At 36.7% G+C, this 25,928-nt stretch overlaps 1 protein-coding gene across 5 annotated transcripts in view; it reads left to right on the forward strand.

Moving 5' to 3' along the window:
* Positions 1-25,928, forward strand: part of NAV3 (neuron navigator 3) — an 860,737-nt gene that overhangs the window by 604,887 nt on the left and 229,922 nt on the right. For all 5 annotated transcript variants that reach the window (XM_059683697.1, XM_059683694.1, XM_059683698.1 and 2 more), the window contains 2 exons: positions 9,769-9,841; positions 12,308-12,491. In XM_059683697.1, coding sequence (XP_059539680.1) covers positions 9,769-9,841; positions 12,308-12,491 — 257 coding nt within the window. The remainder of the gene's footprint in view (positions 1-9,768; positions 9,842-12,307; positions 12,492-25,928) is intronic.

Consider the following 25,928-nt stretch of genomic DNA (forward strand, 5'->3'; position numbering starts at 1 on the left):
TAAACCCTTCTGTCTGCTTCTTGCTTCTTACTAGTTGTCTGTGTTTCTCTGACCATAATATTTTTGCATTGCATTGGAATTCTCTCTCTCCTATAAATTATATATATTTTAAGGGCCTGGCAATGTTTTAATGAACTAATAATTGTGTTTTTCCTAGTTATACCATGATTTATTTTTTTACTTATATTTTATATTTATATTTATTTTTAAAAAATATATTTTATTGGTTTTTTTATAGAGAGGAAGGGAGAGGGATAGAGAGTTAGAAACATCGATGAGCAAGAAACATCGATCAGCTGCCTCCTGCACACCCCCCACTGGGGATGTGCCCGCAGCCAAGATACATGCCCTTGACCGGAATCGAACCTAGGACCCTTCAGTCCGCAGGCCGACACTCTATCCACTGAGTCAAACTGGTTACGGCATATATTTTTATTTTTTATTAACATTTACATGTGATATTATTTTGTACTAGTGGCCTAGTGCACGAATTTGTGTACATTGAAAGGAAATTAATTAGAAGAAATATTTTATAGCGTTACTCGCCCCTCTCTGTAATAGAAGTGTCAACCAAATTCACAATCAACAATGACAGATCAAAACACATGTGTGCAATTGGCGCCAGTGAGAGCTTTATATGTATCCTGCATGTGCAAGTCAACTCAGCTTTTTATAGATATAGAATAAACTTGCTTAATTAGAACTGCTTTCTGATTTAGCTAAACTTTATCCAGCCCAATGAAGCACCCCAACCTCTCTTTCAGGTAATTGTCAGCAACACAGCAGTAAATATCAACACAAAGCAGGTTATTATTATAAATCATGCAGGGAGAACAAAGGCTAAAATATTGAACTGCAGCAGTATTTGACTGTATTCTGCACAGTGAGAAAACCTGAAGCCATTTTTAAGGTCCACCATTTCTTCTTTTCATTCAGGTCAAGTTTCTAAACTTTCTAAATCTCCGTTTCCCAGTTAATGAAAAGAAAATATGATTCCACCTAGTCTCCTATCTACCTACTCCAGGACTTCTGTGAGGATCAAATGAGATGAGGCACGGGGAAAATGCTTCATGGACATTTGGTTAAAGTGTAAATGTTTCCACCTGGCTATAAAGCAAGTGGTGTTCCTGGGCTAAAGAAACTCCAAGGTGGCTAGTCGCTAGGGAGAGGAAGCCGGGCGTTGCTATGTGACATCATTACCCGTCACCCACAGCCACCATTTCCAATCTGGGCTGTGCTGTGGACCACATTTTGCGCCATGGGGTTGACAGCGTCAGCTGTGATTTGGTGGGGTGTTGCTCCGTGGTCGTGGCGGGGCCTGTGTCCCACTTGTGGGAAGCCGAGTGTTGGTTTTTTGGCACAAGGTCTGCACTGCCATTTCCCTGTAAATGGCCAGTACATGTCATGGCAGCTCCTGCATTGAGCGTCTGCCCCCTGGTGGTCAGTGCACGTCATAGCGACCAGTCGTTCTGCTGGTCATTCTGCCACTCAGTTGATTTGCATATTAGGGTTTTATTATGTAGGATTCCCAATTTCCCTATGCTGTGCTGTATGTACATCCCTATGACTATTTTGTGACTACCAATTTGTATTTCTTAATCCCTTCACCTTTTTCATCCAGGCCCCCAACTCTCTTCCTCTGTGGCAACCATCAGCCTATTCTCTACCTATGAGTCTGTTTCTATTTTATTTGTTTATATTGTTCTTTAGATTTCACCTATAAGTGAGATCATATGGTATTTTCTTTCTCTGACTTACTTACTTTACTTAGCATAATACCCTCTAGGTTTATTCATGCTACTGCAAAAGATAAGATTTCATTCTTTTCATGGCTGAGTAATATTCCATTGTATATATGTACAGCCACTTTTCTATCCACTCATCTATTGATGAACACTGGGTTGCTATTATATCTTACTATTTTAAATAATGCTAAAGTGAACAGAGCGGTACATATTTTCTTTCACATTCATGTTTTGATTTTTTTCTGATATATACCCAGAAGTGGAATCGCTGGGTCATAAGGCAGTTCCATTTTTAATTTTTGAGGTAGCACCATACTGTTTTCCATAGTGGCTGCACCTAACTAGATTCCTACCAACAGTGCACAAGTGTTACCTTTTCTCTACATCTTTAACAACTCTGGTTGTCTGTTGGTTTATTGATGATAGTCATTCTGCCAAGTGTGAAGTGATATCTTATTGTGGTTTTAATTTTCATTTATTTCATGATTAGTGACATTAAGCATTGTTTCATGTTTCTGTTGACCACCTGAAGGCCCTTTTTTGGAGAAGTGTCTATTGGGGTTCTCTGCCCATTTTTTAATTGGATTATTTGTTTTTATGGTATTGAGTTGTATGAGTTCATTATAAATTTTGGCTATTAACCCCTTATCATATGTATCATTGTCTAATATATTCTCCTATTCAGTAGATTATCCTTTCATTTTGTTGATGGTTTCCTTTGCTGTGCAAAACTTTTAATTTTATGTAGTCTCATTTGGTTTTCTTTTATTTCCCTTGTCCAAGGCAATATATTAGAAAAACTAGTGCTAAGAGAAACGTCATAGATTTTACTCCCATATTTTCTTCTAAGAGTGTTAAGGTTTAGAGTTTTCATTAATAATTAATCCATTTTTAGTTCATTCCTGTGTAAGGTGTAAGAAGGTAGTCTAGTTTCATTTTTTTTTGCATGCATCTGTCCCATTTTTCAAATACCAGTAATTGAATAAACTGTCTTTACCCCATTATATCTTCTTGCCTCCTTATTCATATATTAATCAACCACATAGGAATGGGTTTATTTCTGGGCTCTCTATTCTATTCCATTGATCTATGTTTCTTTTTTCACGTGAGTAATATGCTGTGTTGACTATAGCCTTGTAGTATAGTTTGATATTAGGTAGCATGATACCTCTAACTTTGTTCTTCTTTCTCAAGATTGCTGTGGCTATTTGAGATGTTTTGTGATTTTACATAAATTTTTGGATTGTTTGTTCTATTTCTATGAAAAGCACATTTGATATTTGATAGAAATTTAGTTTAATCTGTAGGTAGTATGGACATTTTAATGGTGTTAATCTTTTCTATCCATGAGCATGGTATATGCTTCCATTTATTTGTATCTTCTTCAGTTACTTTGTCAGTATCTTATAGTGTTCCAAGTACAAGTCTTTTACCTCCTTTGTTAAATGTATTCCTAGGTATTTTTTATGCTATTGTAAATGGGATTTTTTTTCTTAGTTTTTTTAGATAGTTCATTATTGGTATATAAAATACAATAAATTTTTAAATATTTAATTCATATATTGCTACATTACTGAGTTTTTTTAATTAGCTCTAGTAGTTTTTGATAGAATTTGGTTCTCTCTCTCTCTCTCTCTCTCTCTCTCTCTATATATATATATATATATATATATATATATATATATATATATATATATAGTAGCATGTGATCTGCAAATAATGACAGTATATTTCTTCCTTCCCAATTTGGATACTTTTTATTTTTGTGGCTGTAACTTCCAGTATTATGTTAAATAAGCAGACATTCCTGTTTATTCCTGATCTTAAGGGAAACACTTTTAGTTTTTCCCCATCAGGTATGATTTTAGCTATGGGTTTGCCATATATGGCCTTTATTATGTTGAGATATGATCCCTTATTCCCATTTTGCTGAGAGTTCTTATCTTAAATTGCTGCTAGATTTTGTCAAATGCTTTTCTGTATCTATTTATATGATTACATGATTTTCATCCTTCATTTTGTTTATGTGGTGGATCATGTTAATTGATTTTGGGGTATTGAATCAGACTTGCATCCCAAGAAAAAATTCTACTTGATCATGGTGTATGAACTTTTTAATGTATTGCTGTATTTGGTTTGTTCATATTTTGTTGAGGATTTTTGCATCAATGTTCATCAGGGATAATGGCCTATTCTTTCTTTGCAGTGTCTTTATCTGTGGAATTAGGATAATGCTGGTCTCATAAATTGATCTTTGGAGTCTTCCATCCTCTTGAATTTTTTGAAATAGTTTGAGAAGGATAGGTGTTAATTCTTCTTTGAATGTTTGGCAAAATTCATCTGTGAAGCCATTTGGTCCAGGACTTCTGTTTTGGGGGAATTTATTTTTTTTATTACTGCTTCAATTTCATTGGTTGTAACTGGTCTATTCATACTTTTTGGTCTGTCCTGATTCAGTCTTGGAAAATTGTGTATTTCTAGGAATTTATCCATTTCTTCCAGACTGACCAATTTGTTGGCATATAGTTGTTCATAGTAATTTCTTATAATCCTTTGTATTTCTGTCAGTTGTTACTTCTCTTTCATTTATGATATTACTTATTTGGTTCTTTTTTTTTTCTAGATGTGTCTGACTAAAGGATTATCAATCTTTTTTATCTTTTCAAAGAATCATCTATTGGTTTCATTGATCTTTTGTGTTGCCTTTTAGACTCCATTTCATTTATGTTTGTTCTAATCTTTATTATGTCTTTCCTTCTTCTCGCTTTGGGCTTTGTTTGTTGTTCTTTTTCAAGTTATTTAGGTATAAGGTGACATTGTTTATTTGATATTTTTCTTGTTTCTTGAGGTAGGCCTATATTGCTATGAATTTCCCTCTTAAGCCTGACCCATAGACTTGGGGTTATTAAATTTTATTTTTATTTATCTCAAGGTATCTTTTGATTTCTTCCTTGACCTCATTGTTAACCCAATCATTGTTTTAGTAACATGTCATTTAGCCTCCATGTTTTTGTGTGTTTTTTAGTTTTTTTTCTTGTAATTGATTTATAGTTTCATACCATTGTGATTGGAGAAGATGCTTGATATGTTTTCAATCTTCTAAAATTTATTGAGACTTGTTTTTATGGCCTAACATGTGGTCTGTTCTGGAAAATGTTCCATGTGCACTTGAAAAAAAATGTATATTCTGCTGCTTTGGGATAAAATGCTCTAAAAATATCAATTGAATCCATCGGGTCCAATGTGTCATTTAAGGCTGCTGTTCTCTTGTGGATTTTCTATCTGGAAGATCTATCCATTGATGTCATTGGGGTGCTGAAGTCCGCTGCTATGACTGGATTACTGTCAGTCTCTCCCTTTATGTCCATCAAAATTTGTTTTATATATTTAAGTGTTCCTGTGGTGGATGCATAAATATTTACAAGGGTTATATCCTCTTGTTTGATTGCTCCCTTTATCATTATGTAATTTCCTTCTTTGTCTCTTTCTATAGCCTTGGTTTTAAAGTCTATTTTGTCTGATGTGAATATTGTTACCCCAGCTTTTTCCCCCCCATGTGCATGAAAAATCTTCTATCCCTGTTAATCTGTGTGTGTCTGAGTGCACGTGTGAGGGGCCAAGCTGCAAATGGAGGCCATCCACCAATAGTTCCAGGCCTGGGTCAGGTCATCAAAAGGCCCAAGGCACCCCAAGACCCACCGTTGCCTGCTGGCAGTCTTTTAGGCTCAGCCACTGAAAGAGCCTGACAGTACATGAGTTCATGAGGCAGGTTCTCAGGGAAAGGCCGGGTAGGGGAGAGTGGTGTTCACCAGGTTAATACAGATTCAAACTCGGCTCCAGGTCTGGTCTGAGGCCACTCAGCATAAGTCTCAGGGTACACTGAGGCCAGCCACCACCCACCTGTGGCCTTCAGACCTTTATGTTGGGGGGTGGTCTCAGAGAGTCATCAGGGTGGAGCTAGTGCAGTGCTCTAGGCTAATGCCTGGGGAGCAGGAATGTTGGCTCTGATTAGAATCCTGGAGAAAATGGGCTTTACCCTAAAGCCACACAATTCAGTTTCTTTCTGTGTGTCTCTGGCCCATACCCCTCCTCCCACTGGAGCTTGCCTAGAATTCTAGAGTTTTTCAGGAAATAAATGCAATCCAGGCTAGGAGCTTGGCAGGGTAGAGCCCCAGGGAGTTGTCAGGGTGGGGCTAGTATATGTAGCTCCCAAGGCAAATGCCATGAGGGGAATGCTGGGGCCAGCAAAGATGGCATCTGTGGGCTGCGAGAGAGACTCAGCACGGGGATGTTGGCGGCTGTCTCTCCAGCCTTCTTCCTGAAGCCAGCAACTCATTCTCTCCGTGTGACTCCAGCATCCTCTGAGCTGCCATCCCCTCACCAGAACCAGGGTGAGTGCCTGCAAGCGAGATTTTGTGTGCTTCCCTTGGAAGAGGACACCTGGGTTTCCATCATCTCCCATCTCACCCAGGCAGAAGGAACCCCAACCAGGTTTCACTGTCTGATGCTATGGGGGCTCTTCTTCCTGGCACTGGTGCTCTGGGCTGTTGAGCCCGGCAGGGGTTGAGACCCTCCACTCAGAGGGGATTTTTGCAGCTGAAGTATCCCTCTGGATTCTCAACCTCCACACGTGGGTGCAGGGCCAGCCCTTTAGTGGGTCTGCTCCTCTTGCCAGTCTCTGGTGGCTTCTTCTGTAAATGCTAAGTTATAAGACTTCGGTTCAGTTAGTCTTCAAATGGTTGTCTAGGTTGATTGTTTTATAACCTAGTTGTAATTTTGATGAGAGGTGAGTGCAAGTTTTTCCTAATCCACCATCTGGATTGCTCTCCACCGTACTTTATTTAACTTGTGCTATTTAGGTTGTTTTGTGGGTATTTAGGTTGTTTCTAATTTGGCATTATTAACAATCTGATAAGTAAAATTTCTTTGGTGAATCTTGGAGTGCTTTTGTGAACCTTGAAGCGCTTGTCTCATTATCCCTTTGGAATAAATTCCCTGAAACAGTGGGATTAACTGGAGAGGAAGTTCTCTCTTTCTTTGCAACATGAGCCAGGCTTTGGACAGCCACAAACTTACTCTAAAAGAAGGAATAATAGTTCCTCCATATTGTAATTTTCTCTGTTTATATGCAAGAAGTGTAGTGCGTCTGCTCACATGGGAATGAATAAAAAGCTGAACATACTGCTCAGCAGGTACCATGTGAACAGAAAAGATCTCTAGTGTCCACCGGCCGAATTCTTTGAGGAAGGAAGAGAGGAGTGAACTGATAATTAAATGAATGAAAATCAACATCTTAATCTATTTTAATTAATACAAAATTATATATCATTTTAATTCACCAGACAACTTTATATATGATTGAAATTGTGGGCTAAATCTATATAACTGTTTAAATTCTATGTAGGTGTTTGCTCAACCTGAGCCATCTTATCTATTTTATTTTTAGTTGACATCCCATTTATTTAATTGATTTATATAATGACACTAACAGTACAAGTTTATCATGAAAAGTAGGAGAAAGTTAAGAACGGTTCATATTCTTCTAGACATTCTCTCTCTAAGTATAACTCCCAATAGCAGTACCTAGCACTTGAGACGTGCCCTAACCAGAATTCATTGTGTCTGTAGAGGGAACTCAGTCTGTGAAGTATTATGCCTGCTTACAGGTTTATAGTTCCTTAACTTTCTCTATTGCAGTAATTATAGAGAATCCAAGAGGCAACAGAGTTTTTTCAATTGTGGGCTAAATTCAGCTCTGTAAACATAATTGCAAAAAGAAAAGATTGGTCAGGACACATATAGAAGGCAACTCATCGATGTTTCTCTCTCACATCAATGTTTTTTTCTCTCTCTCTTTCCCCCTTCCTCTCCCTCTCTCTAATAAATTAATAAAACATATCCTCGGGTGAGGATATATATATACATACATATATATATATATATATATATATATATATATATATATATATATATGCCTGTGAAAACTCAACAGACATCTCTATATCCCCACAAGCTAGAGAGAGTGAGAAGAGAGAAATCAAGATCATATGATGAGATCATATGATACATATCTTCCTCTGACTGGCTTATTTCACTTATCATCATACACTCCAGGTCCCTCCATGCTGTCTCAAAAGATATCCTTTTTTTTTTTTTTACATCTGCATAATATTCCATGGTGTAAATGTACCACAGATTTTTTTATCCACTCATCAACTGATGGTCACTTGGGCTGTTTTCAGATCTCAGCTATTGTAAATTGTGCTGCTATGAACATAGGGGTGCATATATCCTTTCTAATTGGTGTTTCAGGTTTCTTAGGATATATTCCTAGAAGTGGGATCACTGGGTCAAATGGAAGTTCCATTATTACTTTTTTGAGGAAACTCCACACTGTTTTCCATAGTGGCTGCATCAGTCTGCATTCCCACCAGCACTGTACTAGGGTTCCCTTTGCTCCACATCCTGGCCAGCACATGTCATTTGTTGAATTGTTGATGATAGCCATGACAGGTCTGAGGTGATATCTCATCATTGTTTTAATTTGCATCTCCTGGATGATTAGTGACTTTGAGAATTTTTTCATATGTCTCTTGGCCTTCTGTATGTCCATTTTGGAGAAGTGTCTATTTAGGTCCTTTTGACAATGGAGTAAAGACAGTCTCTTCAATAAATGGTGTTGGGAAAATTGGACAGGTACATGCAAAATATGAAACTGAACTACCAACTTACACCATACATAAGAATAAACTCAAAATTGATAGAAGACTGAAATATGTTGTGAAACCATAAAAATATTAGAAGAAATTATAGGCAGCAAAATCTTAGACATCTCTTTTATTTTTTAAATATATATTTTATTGATTTTCTACAGAGAGGAAGGTAGAGGGATAGAGAGTTAGAAACATCAATGAGAGAGAAACATCGATCAGCTGCCTCCTGCACAACCCCCCCCCGGGGATGTGCCTGCAACCCAGGCACATGCCCTTGACCGGAATCGAACCCAGGACCCCTCAGTCCGCAGGCCGACACTCTATCCACTGAGCCAAACCGGTTTCGGCTTAGACATCTCTTGCAGCAATATGTTTACAGATATATCTCCTAGGGCCAGGGAAACTAAGAAGAAAATAAACAAATGGGACTACATCAAAACAAAAAGTTTCTACACAGCCAACGAAACCATCAACAAAATGAAAAGGGAGCCCATTGCATGGGAGAACATACTTGCCAATGATACAGCTGATAAGTTGTTAATTTCCAAAATATATAAGGAACTCATACAACTTAACAAAAGGAAGACAAACAATCCAATCTTTGTTTTAAAAAAATGAGCCAATATTGAGATCAATCTGTGTATTAACCTAAATCTATAGTTTCAATATGATAACCAGCTTATAATTCTGTTGTTACAAGCTGGTTATCATATTGAAACTGTTTAAAAGCCATGGCATCACTCTTGAATTGCAAAGGCAATACCTATATTTAATCCAAGAATTATTCAACTGTAGAAATACAAATGCAGCTTTTTAAATGAAGATTTCTTGTGGTTTAGGATGAGAACATGCTTCATTCTGCTCAGGTTGTATCAACCTTTTGTCCATTTTACGTATCTTTAGGCGTACTTACCAAATATCACTTGTTGAATCTCAAATACCCACATCCTAACATTCCAAAACTCACACAGCCACAGTCTCCAACTCCATGGATGACTTAGTTGAGACTCACTTGTGAAGCAATCTCACTGTGGATCATGAAAGTCAGGCTTTATGTGAAGTAGGTGGGTTGCTGATCTGTGAGAATGCCATTCTTGCCCGGGCCTTTATGAATTGTTTGTAAGCTGGACAGTGCAAGCTTTATTTTCCTTCTGTAATTAGCCAAAATAATTCTAGTGAAATTCTGGTAAAGATCTCTAGTATGAAATGAATGTAAAGTATTCATTCTTTCTCTCCGGTTTCATTCTAGCTCAGTTATTTATTTTAAAACAGTCCTCTAAGTTGCTTTTCCACTGCTTTTCGTGTTACAGATTGAAAATGTTGATGTCTGCCTTAGTTTTCTGGCAGCCAGAGGAGTAAATGTCCAAGGCCTATCTGCTGAAGGTAAGAAAAGGCCCGATTGTCGCAAATGATGCCCACATTTGTAAAAGATTTTTTCATAATGCAAGAAATGTCAATTGAGAGTTCATAGCTTCTCAATACAATAAAGGAAATGAATACAGTGTCTAAGCTAAGAGGAACATAAATGCAATGGTTATGAATGTGTGCTTTAATTAACTGCTCTTTACATTGCTAAGTATATGGGAGGGGAGCAGATTAACAAAAAAGCTTTATGATATTACCAGTGTATAGTATTTTTAGAGTCTTAACTAGAGGAATGGGTGGATGGATGCTGCTGGATAATATATGGACCTAAATACAGGTAACAATAGTGTAATTAATGTTCCAATCTTTTATCAATAACATTTCTCTAATATGATCAAGTTCATAATTGAAGTTTAAATATTTGGTAATTTTAAATAAGTCACCATGAGCTCTAAGATAATTAGCACTAACAGTGTTCAATAACTCCAAAGGCTTTAAAGTCATTAAGGTTTAAGAGATCATCATGAAAATGAAATCTAGAAAAGTTGAAAAAGCCTGAACTAGTTCTATCATTTTATTTTTCTGAATCTGTTTCTTCCAAATACATACTTAGGAAAATTTTTCAAGTAACTGCTAACAAAAAGCAATGGCTAAAGTTATGAAAGCAAGTCCTTTGAGACCTCCATCTACAACAAGCATTTTAATGAGAATATTAATCATTACATAAAACGTTCTAGCTGCTGTCAAACACTTGGACCATTTAGATTGGTTAATGTTTCTACTATGATCAGTTTGCTCTGAAAAGGCTTTTGTCCCCATAGATACTAGAAATATTAGATAATTCTACATTTTAAAATTTTGCTGTCATTGGAAAAAAGAGGAATTGTGTGGCTTCTCAAACATAACAAACATTTAATAGAATTATTGACTTTTTTCTCAATTTTTCTTCTCTATTTAAATTTTCTTTTGTTTTAAATTTTTATTATATTTATATTTTATGTCTGATATTAAATTACATATTTAATGGCCAAAAAACTTAGGCTCAAACCTCTCTGGTGGTTCTGTTACTTAGAATAAAATTTGAGAAAATTCTCCAAGATAATATTTTACTTTCTAAGTGGTTAAAAGCAAGCTAAATAATGCTACCATTTTATATATGTATATATATATATATATATATATATATATATATATATATATTGCTTCTCACATAACATCCTTTATTAACGTGAAGCTATTGATATTAATTTATCTTCTAAAATACACAAATGCTCAAAATGACTTTCAAAAGTATCTGAAGTAATCAAACATGCATAATAATAAAACAAGACAAATTTTAAAACTCTTTAAGATCATTCAGGTTTGCAGGAAAAAATACTTCCTTATATCGATCAAACTAACTCTTCTGTATTATGTCAACTCTGAGGAATGTTTGGGTGAGACAAATAGAAGAAAAACTCACAGCCTCACTTTATGTGAATAATTCCATTGCACGGTTTGTATGACACTATACTCCATCAGAGAGCAAGAATTCAAAATAGTTTATTAATGTTCCTAAACTCTATGAAGGAGACATAAAACTCTGACTGCACAGGAGGATGTGTTTTATTGCCAACAGCAAGTTTTATTTAAAATATGACTACGGGTTGGATAGCCTTATTTTAAGCTTTACTCCCATCTTTTTTCCTAATTTTTAAATTATAACTACAAGAGAAAAATATAGTCTCAGATTGTAGCTTACTTTGTGCATTTATTTTTATATTCAATATTAGAAAATTTAAACAGGAGACTCATGTGTTAGAATTAGGATTTTTATTGCATTTATTCAATTATGTTATATAAAGCCATGAGTAAATTGATCTTTATTATTTATTGATATGTACCATGAATTAAAAAGAAAAGAACTGGACCATTAAAAACTGATACCTATGATCTACTGATATGTATACATATGTATTTTGATAAATTGTTTGATGGGTGATTTAGAAAGCTATAAATTCAATTGCTATTATGAGATGCGCCCAACCCATCATTACTTATAATTCAGGGACAATGACATTTAAGTGGCTTTCTTTCTCCGGTTTGTAGCCACCCCGGTTTAGGTAACAGCTGTGTGGGTTTGTGCGGGAAGGAGGGTGCTAAATCAAATGACTGACCCAAGACAGAGAGCCCATCCATTTCCAAGAAGAAGCTAACTCTAGAAAAAGTGTCGTTCAGGGTCAGCAAAGAACACCGCTCCAGGAAACTTCGTTCTCTGTGCCCTCCATCCCTTCCCTTTCTCCCTGAAATCCCAAGTCCTTGGAAATGTTCACGTGTCAGAAATCCAGATTTGTTTGAACCTGTGACCGAGAGAGTCATGTTGCATGTCTCTCTTTGTAGATACAGTCTAAGGGAATGGCATCTAGAATTTCATTGGTAAAAATATAAAAATAAAACCGCATTCATTTCGTATGATACTGTTTTTATATTTTCCCTTTGATGCAGAAATAAGAAATGGAAACCTAAAAGCCATTCTAGGGCTGTTTTTCAGTTTGTCTCGCTACAAGCAGCAGCAGCACCACCAACAGCAGTATTACCAGTCCTTGGTGGAGCTTCAGCAGCGGGTCCCCCAGGCCTCTCCTCAGGCAGAAGCCAGCCAGGCCAAAACCCAGCAAGATATGCAGTCCAGGTAAGGCAGGGAAGCAGGGCAGGTGTTTAAAATCAACTTGTGGGTACAGCTTGTTTCTAACAGACCGTTGTTTGTGATTTTGAAAAAATGTATTTATGTAGTTCTATCAATGTGATGGGGTTATTTGACGAATATTATAGAAGTTAAAACCACTTTTCTTTGGTGGGATGAGCAACATGTATCACTTTTTGGGTGACATATTTGTGTTTGTTTCTTAAAAACGATGATGGTTTGTATCAAAGTGTGTGGTGTCTTTCTTGTTAAGTAATATGGCACAGTCCCTCCCTTCCGCAAGCTGCTGTATCATTTAGAATGTGCTGTTGAATCCTAGTCTCCGGTTGTATAGGTATCTTTTGTTGACACGTTTGATGGTTTGAGTCATTGAATCGGTCAAAAATTTCAGTTCTGAAACACAGGAGTTTGAATGTTTAAAAACATACTGTTTTTGATGTGAGATTGTATGTGTGTGTGAGTGTGTGTGTGTGTGTGTGTGTGTGTGTGTTTAGATACACACATGTATATGTTTGTCTGACTGGAGTCTATTGGTGCATGTAGACACAGCCTGGGGCTGGGTGCTAGCAAATCATGGCAACTTCTTTCCCTCTTGAATTACTGTTTTCTCCTCCCCCTCCTCCCCCTCCTCCCCCTCCTCCCCCTCCTCCCCCTCCTCCCCCTCCTCCCCTTCCCTCCCCCTCCCCCTTTTTGGAATTATGCTAGTCAGAATTCAACCAGAGAAGCAGAACCAGTAAGAGGTATATATTAAGAGATTGATTGCAAAGGATTTATTTTGCACGTTCGTTAGTTTACATGTTCATGGGGTCTGGCTAGGCAAGTCTGAAATCCTAAAAGCGGCCAGCAGGAAGAATAGGCTGAAACTCTCAGCATGAACTCAAACTGCTATACACAGGTGGAATTTCTCAGGAAATCCTCAATCCTGCTTTTTTGGGACCTTTCCAGGGATCAATCAGATCCACCCAGATTACATAGAGAATCTCCCTTACTTAAAGCCAATTGCTGTGGACTTTAACCACATGCACAAAAGACTTTCACAGCAACAACTAGGTTAGTGTTTGATTGGATAAGTGGCACTGCATGAACCTAGCCACGTTGACACATCAGAAAATGATCACAGATGAAATTAACAAATTTCATGCAAACTGCTCCTTTGTTCCTGATCAATGACCAGGGTATCAGGTAATTAGCTCTATTGCTAATTGCTAAATATTTATGATTACTCTTTTTTAGGAGGGAGAATGTACAATATGAAAATACTCTTCCATTGTCTTTAAAAATATACACACATATCAAACATGTATAATTATTGAACTTTTTCCATCGGAGAAACCAAGCTTGAAACCTAATGATGATCAGTTTGTCTTGAGTTGTGTTTTGCTAATTAGCATTGACCCAAAAAGTTACAAGGGAACTCCAAAATGCATTCACAAACCACCCTCCCACGTATTGTCAAATAGTCGCAGTTCAGAAATCGCTTTCTCTTTCACCTGTCAATCAGCTCTCACTTCATAGTAACCAATATGTTTTTCTCCATATAACCATGTAAACTCTATTCCCTTTGGCAGATTTTGCTAATTAGTTAATTATTAAATCAATAAACAAAAATCATAGTTTCACTGAAAAAATATAGAGGACTACAATGTCCATGGAGTGATAAAGGATATTTCTCATTACTTACTAATACAGGTGTGCCTGTGTTTACATTCTTATTGGCTTTTGTGACATCAAGTGAAATTGTGCAGGAGTCAAAGTGAAAAAAAAAATTATCTACAGTGTAAGTTCTTTGAACTTCTTAAGAATAAAGAAGGAGAAAGGAATTTTTTTAAATTAATGTTTTGGGGGGGATGGTTGGGAGAAAGATCTAGATTTTGAAAACTCCCAGAAATAACATTTTCTAGTTTGATTTAAGCTATTTGAATTGATGAGAAGCAAGAATAGTAGCTGAAAAATCTAGGAAGTAAAGTGGCATTATACAAAGCATGTTGACTCTGGAAGTGAGCTGGAAGATCATTTGTCACTGATTTCCCTCATTCCATTTCTGTGTCTGCCATGTGTAATTTATTGCCCAGAACTTCCCAGTGGTTATGACTGTTTGGGAGAAATTTTTTTCTTTTCTTGTTTGGTATGCATTGCTGTTAAGAAACTATTATATTTTAAAATATAGGGCTGAATATAATAGGCCTGGTAATTTTATACCACTTGGGGAGAAACAGTCATTTCTTTCATTGCAAGTTTATGAAAAGTATTCTTTTTACCAGTGTCCTTTAAGAATGAGGTAGACTCTTAAATAATTTTCTTCCATTAAATTGTATTTAATTATTTTTGGATTGATAATTAATTTACTAAATGTATATGTGTTTTGGAGAATATTATATTTTAGACATTAATAATTATTTCCATTTGTATAAATTTAGTGTAGTGATATTGTTTGTGAATTAGAATTTATGTGGACTTACATGTAACAATCAATGTAGTTCAGCATTTCTCAAAAGCCCTTAGTGATGTGATAATATACATAGGAAATGAATATTGTGTTTATCTAATAGAACCAAGATAATTCATGCAGAAAAAGAATCCCACTGACACATTTATATTCATTTGCTTGAGATGTGAGTCATAAATCATGATTTATAAAGTCTTTCTATTCATTCCAAAACTCTTTTCAAGTAAATAGCATAAATGATTAGTTGCTATATTACTCAGGATATTTAGCCAGAATTTTTTTTTTCCTGTAGATTAATTTTAAAAAATTGTTTCAATTCAGTATGAGTGTTTTGACATGTACTCTTTTTTATTTAAAATAAATAGGTAGAACTGTATATATTTCCACAATATTTTTATTTCATACATTAAGAATTGCTAATTTGGTTTTGCTGTTTTGAAAATAATACCATGTTTTCAATCAATTTGAGTATCTTTCATTTAAACAGACAATTTGATCTAAAAATTAACAAGTGAAATATACAATACAGAAGAAAATAAAATGTGGACCAAGGGAGATAGAATGTAGGGAACAAACTCTCCTTAGTCTCTCAGCTTCCTCTCCACGCCTGAGGGCATGTGTTTGTAGGTGTGTGCATGCATGTACGTGTCCTGTTCAAGGAGCAACTAGAGCTCTACTTACTAAGAGCTCAGCCCTAGAATCAGACTGCCTGCACTTGCATCCAATATAACCACTTCCTAATTGTGTGACCTTGGGCCACTTACCCAACTCCTCTGTGTTTCAGGCTTTCATTTGTTAAAAGGGAGTGAAAAATAGCCCTGGTCACATGAGGTTGTTTGGGGGCAAAGGGTCAGTACTTATAAAACACTTAGAATCTAACTGACATATTTCAAAGCCTTGCAATGGTTTCAGATAGCCCAGGCTTGCTTCCATCTTAGGAAAAGTGTGCTAGCTGATTCATATGCCTTGAACATTCTTCCCTGATAGCTGCTTGGCTGAACTTCCATCTTTTCAGGTCAACTTTTTATCCGATGCTAACCTTCATTAACCTTTTAACACCACAGGCTGCCCATCTTTTCTCCCCATTGTAGTACTTTGTGGTATGTTTCATTTTCATTTTTTTGTAGCTCTAATCACCCTCTAACTTATGATTTATTTATCTATATATCTATCCTATCTAATAAAGAGGGAATATGCTAATTGACCCTTGCACTGTTGCAAAGATGGCAGCACCCACAGCCAATAAGGAGGGAATATGCTAATTGACTTCTACGCCCTCTAAGATGGCGGCACCCACAGCCACAAGATGGCAGCGCCCAGTCCCCTCAGCCCCACCGGGGAGGCAGGCGTGTGGCAAGGCTGGGCCCACCCCCAGGCAGGCCCGGCCTTGCCGCGCGCCTGCCTCTGGAGTCCCCCAGTCCCCTCAGCCCCCAGCCTCCCAGGGTGGCCCAAGGTGCTGGCAAGCCTCAGATGGCAGCTGCCCAGCCACTCAGGGCTGGCCCGAAGCTCAGGTAACCAGGGCCGGCTGAGGCTTGCGCTGCCAGCAGTGGCAGCAGCAGAGGTGTGATGGGGCATCACCTTCCCCTGATCACTGGGTTCCCTCCCACCCCTGCGGGCTTCCGGACTATGAGAGGGGGCCGGCTGGGCTGAGGGGCCCCCATCCAGTGCATGAATTTTCATGCACCGAGCCTCTAGTATATATATATAAAAGCCTAAGCGACCGGCCAACCAGCCAGTGGCTATGATACACACTGACCACCAGGGGCCAGACATTCAACGTAGGAGCTGCCAAGTGACAGCAACTTTGCAGAGTGCCCTCTTGCACTTGGGACCCCTCTGGGGATGTTGGACTGCTGGTTTTGGCCCAATCCCTGCAGTCCTGGCTGAGGGACCCCACCTGCCTGAGGGATCCCTCTTACTCCACAGATGCCCTTAGAGCCCCAGTGCCACCCAAGGTGCGGCTGGCCGGGGAGGGACCGTGGGAGGTTGGCTCCAGGGTGTATCTGGCCCGTCTTTCCCAGTCCTGCCCCACTGGCCACCTTCTAATTAATTTACTTTCAATGTGCACAAATCCGTGCACCTGGCCTCTAGTTTATTATATTCATTGTTTATAACTACCACTTTCTCCTCTCTAGAATGTAAGCACTCTGGGGACAGCAATATTTTTATATTTTAGTCACTTGTTGTAGTCCAAGAACTAGCATAATAATAAAATAACTTATTATTACTATTATTTATTGATTTGACTGAGAGAGGAGGGGGAAAGAGCGAAATGGAGAGAGAAAAAAATATGGATATATTTTTCCACTTATTTATGCATTCTTTGGTTGATTCTTCTATGTGCCCTGATAACCTTGGCATATCAGGATGATGCTCTAACCAACTGAGCTACCCGGCCAGGGCCATATAATAAGTATTAGTAAGTATTTCTAAATGTGTTACTGTAAGAATCTGTACTATAACTGCTTCCAATTTAAGTAGGAATTCTTTATAAGATTTACAGTTACAATTGTCATTTTAAATTAAACTTGCATGTATTTATAAAACTAGTATAATATAAACAATTGAATATTTTCTTGATTTTTGGGTGGTCCTTATATTGAACTACAGTTAAGTTTTCAAAAGTATATATAGTGGAACCATCAGAATTACCCAGATGCATGGTACTGTTTGCTTCTATCCTAATTGATCCTCGATTATATCCTTCTTTGTTTTTTAATAAATATATTATAATTATTCGGTTCCTTTGCTTTCTGCTTTCATTAGTTAATTCATTGCTGTCTCTGTTGCTACCTCTATGCAATACTGTTCCTTCACTAATGTGTGATTTCAGTTCTGTGAGATGGGAAAGCAGATTACAAATTCTGATAGCATTTTGCTACTGAAAAAAGTAAATAGATGATAGGGTGAAGTGCTTGGGATATGGAAGGTCACTGATAGTTTAAAGCCATTCATGTTTATAACTCCTTCCTTCTCTGTCTTGTCTTGCTTAGACAAGCCAAATATGATAACTGATCTGGTATTCAGAAATGATGTATCTAATTTGCAGCTGATAGAGCATAGTCTGCCTTTTTTAAAAATTTTATTATAGCCTGGTAAAAATATCACTGATACAACTAATCCAACATGAAAATATTGTCTTTAAGAGATGTCCAGATTACTAATTCATTTGGTTAATAAATAATATTAATATAAAAATGTGCCCTTATCTTGTCAATAAAATTTAATCTTACAAGGGGAATATACTATTGAAAGCCACATGCTTCTGAATTAATCCCCAAATGGCCTTGTAGATGTGATTTAAATTGATTATATGTGAAGACAATCTTGTTCCTTGATCACCAATCTCTTTTATCATTGGACTTGAATTATACACTGTTGTATCTGTGCTAAAATAAAGGTGGTACTTAAATTTTAAATTTTTTAAATCCTTCACATGAGGAAATATTTGGTTATCTTTCTTTGGGTGGTAAAGACTTGATTAATTAAGTAATTAATTCTCAATATTTTTAATATATTGAACATAAAACTTAGTTTTCTCTATTTCAGAGATCTCTGGAAGAATGTTACATGGGTAAATATTAAATATCTTGCTGTATTAAATAATGTTAAGCATCCTATTTGCATTTACTTAATACAGAAAGTAAAGCCAATTTGTTCTATCTTTCTGTTTTGAAGAGAGTAGATTAAATATACTTTCTCCAATCAACTAGGAAATATGAGAAATAATTTCATATAAAGTGATGAGTTGAAATCAGAGTTATTTTTATAGGTATTAACTATGAGATCAGGGATATACTATTTCTTATTCTAAAACACAAGGTAGAAATGAATTCTATAATTTTCAAAATCAGAAAATTAATTTCTATCAATAAATCTGTTGTAGGTATTCAGAATACTTCTGCTAATAATACTTTCCCACATGTTTTTGTTGTTGTTGTTGTTGCTTTGGACAGTTAGAGTTCTAGTTGACATTAAAGATAATGGAAAGTTGAATTTCACAAAAACCATACAGTGCCTGGCACCTGAGCTCAGCTAGCCATGAGCAGAACGCATGCTATGAATGTACAACTTTCCTAAGAATGTCTGGTAAGAATTATAGTGGAAGAAAATTATAAAATTAAAATATGTTTCTTATGTAGGGTCTGGTCACACATATGAGGTGTTAGGATGATAGTATACTAGCATGTAAAAGATAACTTTTATTTGTTTTGTTTTTTAAAAAAGGAGGTGATTTTCCTTAAAATGTGGGCCTTTCCAGTTTAATTTTGATCCAGATTACTAAATGATTTTCCATCCTGTCATTAAATAATTTGAATCACATGACCAAATACTTTATATATTTTGCAAAATGAAAGCATGTAAAAAAATACTTGAATGTGAAAGCGGAGATATGTGAGAAATCACATTGGTAGATGATAGAAGTGCTAAAGGCAGTGATGATGTAAGTCTTTCTGAACTAAAACAAGAGCTGTTTAGGAATAGGGGAGATTGTGGTCTCCAAAGGTCATTATTTGCTCTTCTGCTTTTTATTTTGTGGGAGAAAACCAAGAATGGGTCCACTTGCAATTTAGATGAACTCACAAGTCAGAGTGCAAATCTTTGGGAACATGCTTTTTGAGGGACTGTCTATTCCAGCCGTGGGCAAACTACTGCCCGTTTGAAATGAATAAAACTAAAAAAAAAAAAAAAAAAAAAAAAAAAAAAGACCGTACCCTTTTATGTAATGATGTTTACTTTGAATTTATATTAGTTCACACAAACACTCCATCCATGCTTTTGTTCCGGCCCTCCGGTCCAGTTTAAGAACCCATTGTGGCCCTCGAGTCAAAAAGTTTGCCCACCCCTGGATTCCCTTCTCAGTCCCTTCCCAGGACTCCCCTGACCCTGCCACCCACGTTGCTCTTGGAACTCTCTCCCTACAGAGGGCATTTGCCCTTCACTTTTCCAGGAAGCATCATGCCCTTTTGGGAGATTCACTCTGAAACTGGGACAGCTTGTCAGCCTGGGGTTATAAATCCTGTAAAGTATATGAGGAAGTTTAATTTAAGATGACAGGAAGGCACTGGTAATTTAAGCCCTCAGGAACCTGGCTTCTATTAGTTGCTTAACTCAGCTCTGTGTTGTGGCCTATGGTGTGCTCATCAAAAAGTCAGTGAGTCAACTAGACTTTAAATACAACAAAACTAAAAGAACATTTATGAATCTTTGCTTTAAAAGCAGGATATTATTATCCCTAAAGAGAAATATTTGAAGAGAAATAATTTGTTCTTTATTTGAGCTTTGAGCAATTTAGGAAACTTAGAGAATGTAATATTAAAAGAAAGTATATATACACACACATTTTGCTTATGTTCTATGTTTTTATTCCCTATTTAAAAAGCGTAACAACCACTCATACTTCTGTTATTATAGATGAAGCAGCATTAATACAGTTTTGGTTATTTTAGAGTCAGGCAAACAAGGGTTTGAATTCTGCCTGCCAACTACTGGTGGCATGATGTTGGGCAAGTGATTTCAGCCTCAAATACCAGTGTTCTTACCTCTACTGTTGAAATGATGATAACTTCCTCGCATGGATATTGAGAAGAGCACATGAGGTTATCTATGTATAAAGTGCCTCGTAAGCTGAATACTTAGCATATAATAGACACAGATAACTATTCATATTTCCTTCTATTTTATATCCTATCTGTACATGTATTACATAAAATATATTGACCACATTAGAAACCTTGTCAACCTCATCACTGTTCCCTCCTTTCTGACTTTTTCTGATCAATTCTGTCTATTTTACTTACTTAATTCAATATGTAAAAGTTATTCAGCCCTAACCGGTTTGGCTCAGTGGATAGAGTGTCAGCCTGTGGACTGAAGGGTCCCAGATTCGATTCCGGTCGAGGGCATATACCTTGGTTGTGGGCACATCCCCAGTGAGGGGTGTGCAGGAGGCAGCTGATCGATGTTTCTCTCTCATCGATGTTTCTAACTCTCTATCCTTCTCCCTTCCTCTCTGTAAAAAATCAATAAAATATATATTTTTTAAAAAGTTATTCAAAGTAATAACATACTTATTATTAAAAATCACAGCCTAATGCTCAGACCTTTCCAAGCTCAGTCTAGCTACACAGAGGTAACTCCTTTAATTATTTTAGATATTTCCTTCACTAGTTATTACCATATAACTAAATAAAATACTTCTATTAATTTTTATTTACTAATTTGATCATTGCCTTTTGATTCAATGCCCCATCAATCCCACACCCCTTTACTGTAGTTAACAAGTATTTATTTAGCATTTTTCCAGGCAGTTGATGTATAGCAGAGGACAGAATACACTAAAGAGTCTTTGCCTCTTAAAGCTTATATTCTAGCATGGTAGATCAATGATAAATAGTTAATTAAAATATATAAAAGTAATTGAATAACTGATAGTGGAGAAAAATAAATTAGAAAAGAAGAAAAAAGAGGTATAGATGTCATATTTTTGCAAACTTAAATAAGGTACCGAGGGAGTCCTCACTTAGATAATGACGTCGAACAAGGAGCTCTGTGGTTATTTTGTGTAGAATGTTTCAGACTACAGAAGAGCAAGCTAAGGGTTTGATCTGGGAGCCTGTCTGATTTATTTCGAGGAGAAAATGGCCCTGGCCAGTGTGGCTCAGTTGGTTGGGTGTCCTCCTGTGCATTGGAAAGGTTGCTTGTTTGAATCCTGGTCCAGGATCATGCCCAAGATTCAGGCTCAATCCCTGGTGGGTGGCATGCAGAAGGCAGCCAATGGATGTTTCTCTTTCACATTGATGTTTCTCTCTCTCCCTCACTCTCTCTCTTTCTCGCTCTCCCTTTTCCTTCCTCTCTCTGAGAGAGAGAGAAAAAAAATATATTCCAATTGGGGTGGATCAGAGGAAAGGAGGCAGAAGAGTAAGATATAATTCAGCGAAAGAGCAGGGAGACATTTGTATGACCCTGTCGTCATTGTAAGGACTTTGGACGTTTACTCCAGGAGTGATGGGAAGCTTCTATAAGGAGGGACATCAACAGGTGGACAGATCAAAGGGTCACTCTGGCTACTGGGCTGAGAACAGATTGTAGTGAGAAAAGGTGAAAGCATTCATGGAATCCTGGAGAAAAGCTTGGACTGCCATGGTGAAAGTGGAGAGAGGAGGATACATTCCAAACATATTTAGAGTAGTGTAGAATTAGCTGCCAGATCTGCAGTAGGGTTGGGAAAGAGAGGAGACTATAGCGTTGTTAGTGTTAGAAAGGTGTTTTCATTTACTGAAATGAAAAAGAATGTGTAAGAACAGGTTTAGTAAGGAGAAGGTCAAATATTCTCTTGTGACCTGTGAATTTTGCAATGTCTGCTAAGTTTATCTAAGTGGGGATCTTAAGAAGACAATTGGAATTGCAAGACTGGAGTATAAGGGAGAGGTGTAGGCTATAGACAAAAATTCTGGAAATATAAGCATAAAGGAATTATAAAAAGTTATGAGACTAGACAGGATAAAGTCAAAAAATCTGTGTGTGGATGAAGAGAAGAGGATTGAAGACTGGGGTCAGGAGCCCACCTGATAGAGGAGACTTTTCAGCCTAAGATATAGGAATAAAACCAGAACTTGTTTGCCTAGAAAGCAAGTGAAGGAAGTATTCCAAACAGGAGGGAGAAATCCACAGTAATGGTTCATATGTAGCCCCTACGTCTACTGTGTTCCAGTCACCATTCTCAGTACCTTATGCACATATTCATTCTTTCAGTCCTCACAACAACACTATGCCATAAGGACCATTATTAATCCTAGTTTTCAGATAAAGAAACTGAAAATGGAAAGGTAATTACTAGTAAATTGCACGAGGTTTCATAGTAACTAATTCATTAATTAAATCCAGACGATCTGGCCACAGAGTTGATGTTTCTGACCTATCTACCTGCATGACTCCAACTGCCTTAAATGCTGCACGTAAGTAGGATGAATGCTGAGAACTAACCCACGAATGGGTTTTTCCTTGGAGACTTGGACGAGAACTATTCCACTGGGGTAATGGCTGTGATAGCTTGATTGGAATCTGCTCAATATAAAACAGGAGGGAGGCCCCAGCTGGCTTGACTCAGTGGTTAAGGGTTGACCTATGAACCAGGACGTTACAGTTTGATTCCTGGTCAGGGCACATGCCCAAGTTGCAGGCTCGATCTCCAGTGTGGGGCGTGCAGAAGGCAGTTGATCAATGATTCTCTCATCATTGATGTTTCTCTCTCTCTCCCTCTCCCTTCTTCTCTGAAATCAAAAATATATTTAATAATAATAACAATAATAATAATAAAACAGGAGGGAGGAATTGGAAATAGTAAATATAGACCATTTTTCTAGGAGTGCTGAGATAGCTAAAATCACTCTTTTTGTTCTTTAGTTAGGTTTTAAACTTCATATAATGAAATAATACCTTTAATTCTTTCTCAATCAACTGTAGAATATTTTTGGCATTGTGTTTTGTAAAACAAGATATTAGCACTTCTGTTCAGTTCTCTCCCATCCACTCACAAATTCTAACCTCAGTTATCGACACTTTAATTTTTTATTAATTTTAATAAAATTTACATTCTATTTTGTATACATATGATTTTTCCAAGTAAATAATGATTCCAAAGGTTTGAAAACCCATGGAGTATTTAAATAATAGAAATTATAAATAAATATGTTCTGCAGAATCTCTACTTCTTTACTATTCATGGCATTCCATGAATATTTGTTGAAAGTGGATTAAAATGTAAGCATAAACTGAGACATGACTTTAAGAATGGTCCAGGGCTCATGTAATGATGCTTTAGAGCAATGGTTCTCAACCTGTGGGTCGCGACCCCTTTGACGGTCGAACGAGCCTTTCACAGGGGTTGCCTAAGACCATCCTGCATATCAGATATTTACATTACGATTCATAACAGTAGCAACATTAGTTATGAAGAGGCAACGAAAATAATTTTGTGGTTGGGTCAGAACATGAGGAACTGTATTTAAAGGGCCAGAAGGTTGAGAACCACTGCTTTGGAGGAAAAAGTCCAGGTAAACTATACCAGTGTCTTTTTTTCTGGGGTTACTCAGTTTTTATAGTTAAAATTGCTTCTCCTTTGTTTGGATGTTTAATTAATTGGTTTGTTTATGTCTGGTCATAACTGGTCACTGATAATTATTGACATGGACGTTGGCTTAATCTCCCTTTTATTCAGAGTCCTGTCATTTTATCTGCAATGTGATTGTCCATTTCCCTCCTTCCTCTTGTAGATTTAATCCTCCCACTGGGTGTATGCGAGAATGAAGCCCCCCCGCAATGTGTTTTCCATTACATGGCTCCATTTATTCAGTTCTCCAAAATATCTTGAAGTCTCTTGCCCGTTGATTTCCCCTGTCCCTATCCTGTTATCCTTGATGTGAACTTAAAAGCTTATTATTCCTTTAACATGTTACTAACAACACATCAGCGAGAAGGCAATACTACCCGAGCTGGCGTCTCAAAGGCACGGACAGAATCATTGTTAGTTCTGATAACTTAATTTTTTTCTTTAACAAAATAAAAATCAATTAATTGAATATAGTTTAACCTGGTAGAAAATGAAAACATCATAATTACATTCTATCTTTCCAAGGGAAATTTGAGAATATAATATAGATTTTTCAAGTGTGAGACCAACTCCTCATTTAGAGACTTTAAGTTCAAACTTGTGCTTTTTGACATAGGTATCTAGATAAAAACAACAATGAGCCAGTTTTTATAATTTGGTCTTACAAAAACCAAATTTTATTTTTTTTAAATGTGATTTGTGTATCATCATATATCTGTGATTCAGAATAATTGATTTGTGTTTTATTTCTTTAACATTTTACCATAGGACATTCGGATATCCAGTTTATACATTTTATGAACATTGTCTGCCAAGCATGAGAAATTGTTTGGTTCCATTTTATTTTTATTATATATGGGGCACTCTCTTCTCAAATAGAGCACTAGTAATATATACTTGATGATGATACCTGCAATGTTATACTGTATGGAATTATTAATATTTTCCACTAAATGGTGTACTTCAAAATGTCAACTTATTGACTTATAGAAGATGCAACCATCCCAAAAACCATAATAATCATGTCAGTAGGATCACTGAATTATTTTCCTATAGTTAGACCTACAGGGAAAACCAAGTTATAGTCAGGGGATGACAGGTGAGCACAGAATCGGATTCAAGGGACATACACTTTTCTGCAACTGAGACGTTAGCCATTGGCTGAGGGTCCTTCTCTGGTATAAAGCACACTGTCAACATTTGCCTCTAGATATTCTATTTCCTATGCTTCCACTTCTCACCACCTCTACTGCCTCCTGCTCTTTGAGTGACCTCTTCGTCTCATAAGAAGTAAAACAATATCAACCTCTCTCTTTGTAAGTCTGGGGCAGCCTTTACTAAAGCTCACCATCAGATGTTTTGAGACCCCAGCCACCCCTTAATAAGATGAGACTGATCGTACTGATGATTCCATTTACTTTGCAGTACATTGAGAGGAGCCCTATAAATTGACTTTCTAATTGGTCTTTGAAACACTTGAAAAACATCAATTTCTATAATAATTTTAAAAGCACGATAAAGATTGTTTTCATGCACTAAGAAATATTTTAACATAGTTTGTGTTTCTACAACACTTTTTAAGTCTTTAGAAGTTTTAACCATATTTTTCACTAATCGGGCTAGTCTTTCGAAAAGTTTGTTTAAATTTTCACCTTAACAAAATAGCTTTGTCTAAAAAATTTGATGGTATTCAGGATCAAGTTTTTTAAGGGGTTACATTACTTTTGTAATGGAATCCGTAATGCATTACACTATAATTTTATCCCATTCTGAAAATTTTGAATGAAAAAATTTATTGAACTGTAGAATGTCTTACATTATGTGTAAGTAAAAGCACTGTGAAAAACCTAATTTATGGTAACACTGT

The sequence above is a fragment of the Myotis daubentonii genome, chromosome 2, assembly GCF_963259705.1.
Source record: "Myotis daubentonii chromosome 2, mMyoDau2.1, whole genome shotgun sequence".
NCBI lineage: Eukaryota > Metazoa > Chordata > Mammalia > Chiroptera > Vespertilionidae > Myotis > Myotis daubentonii.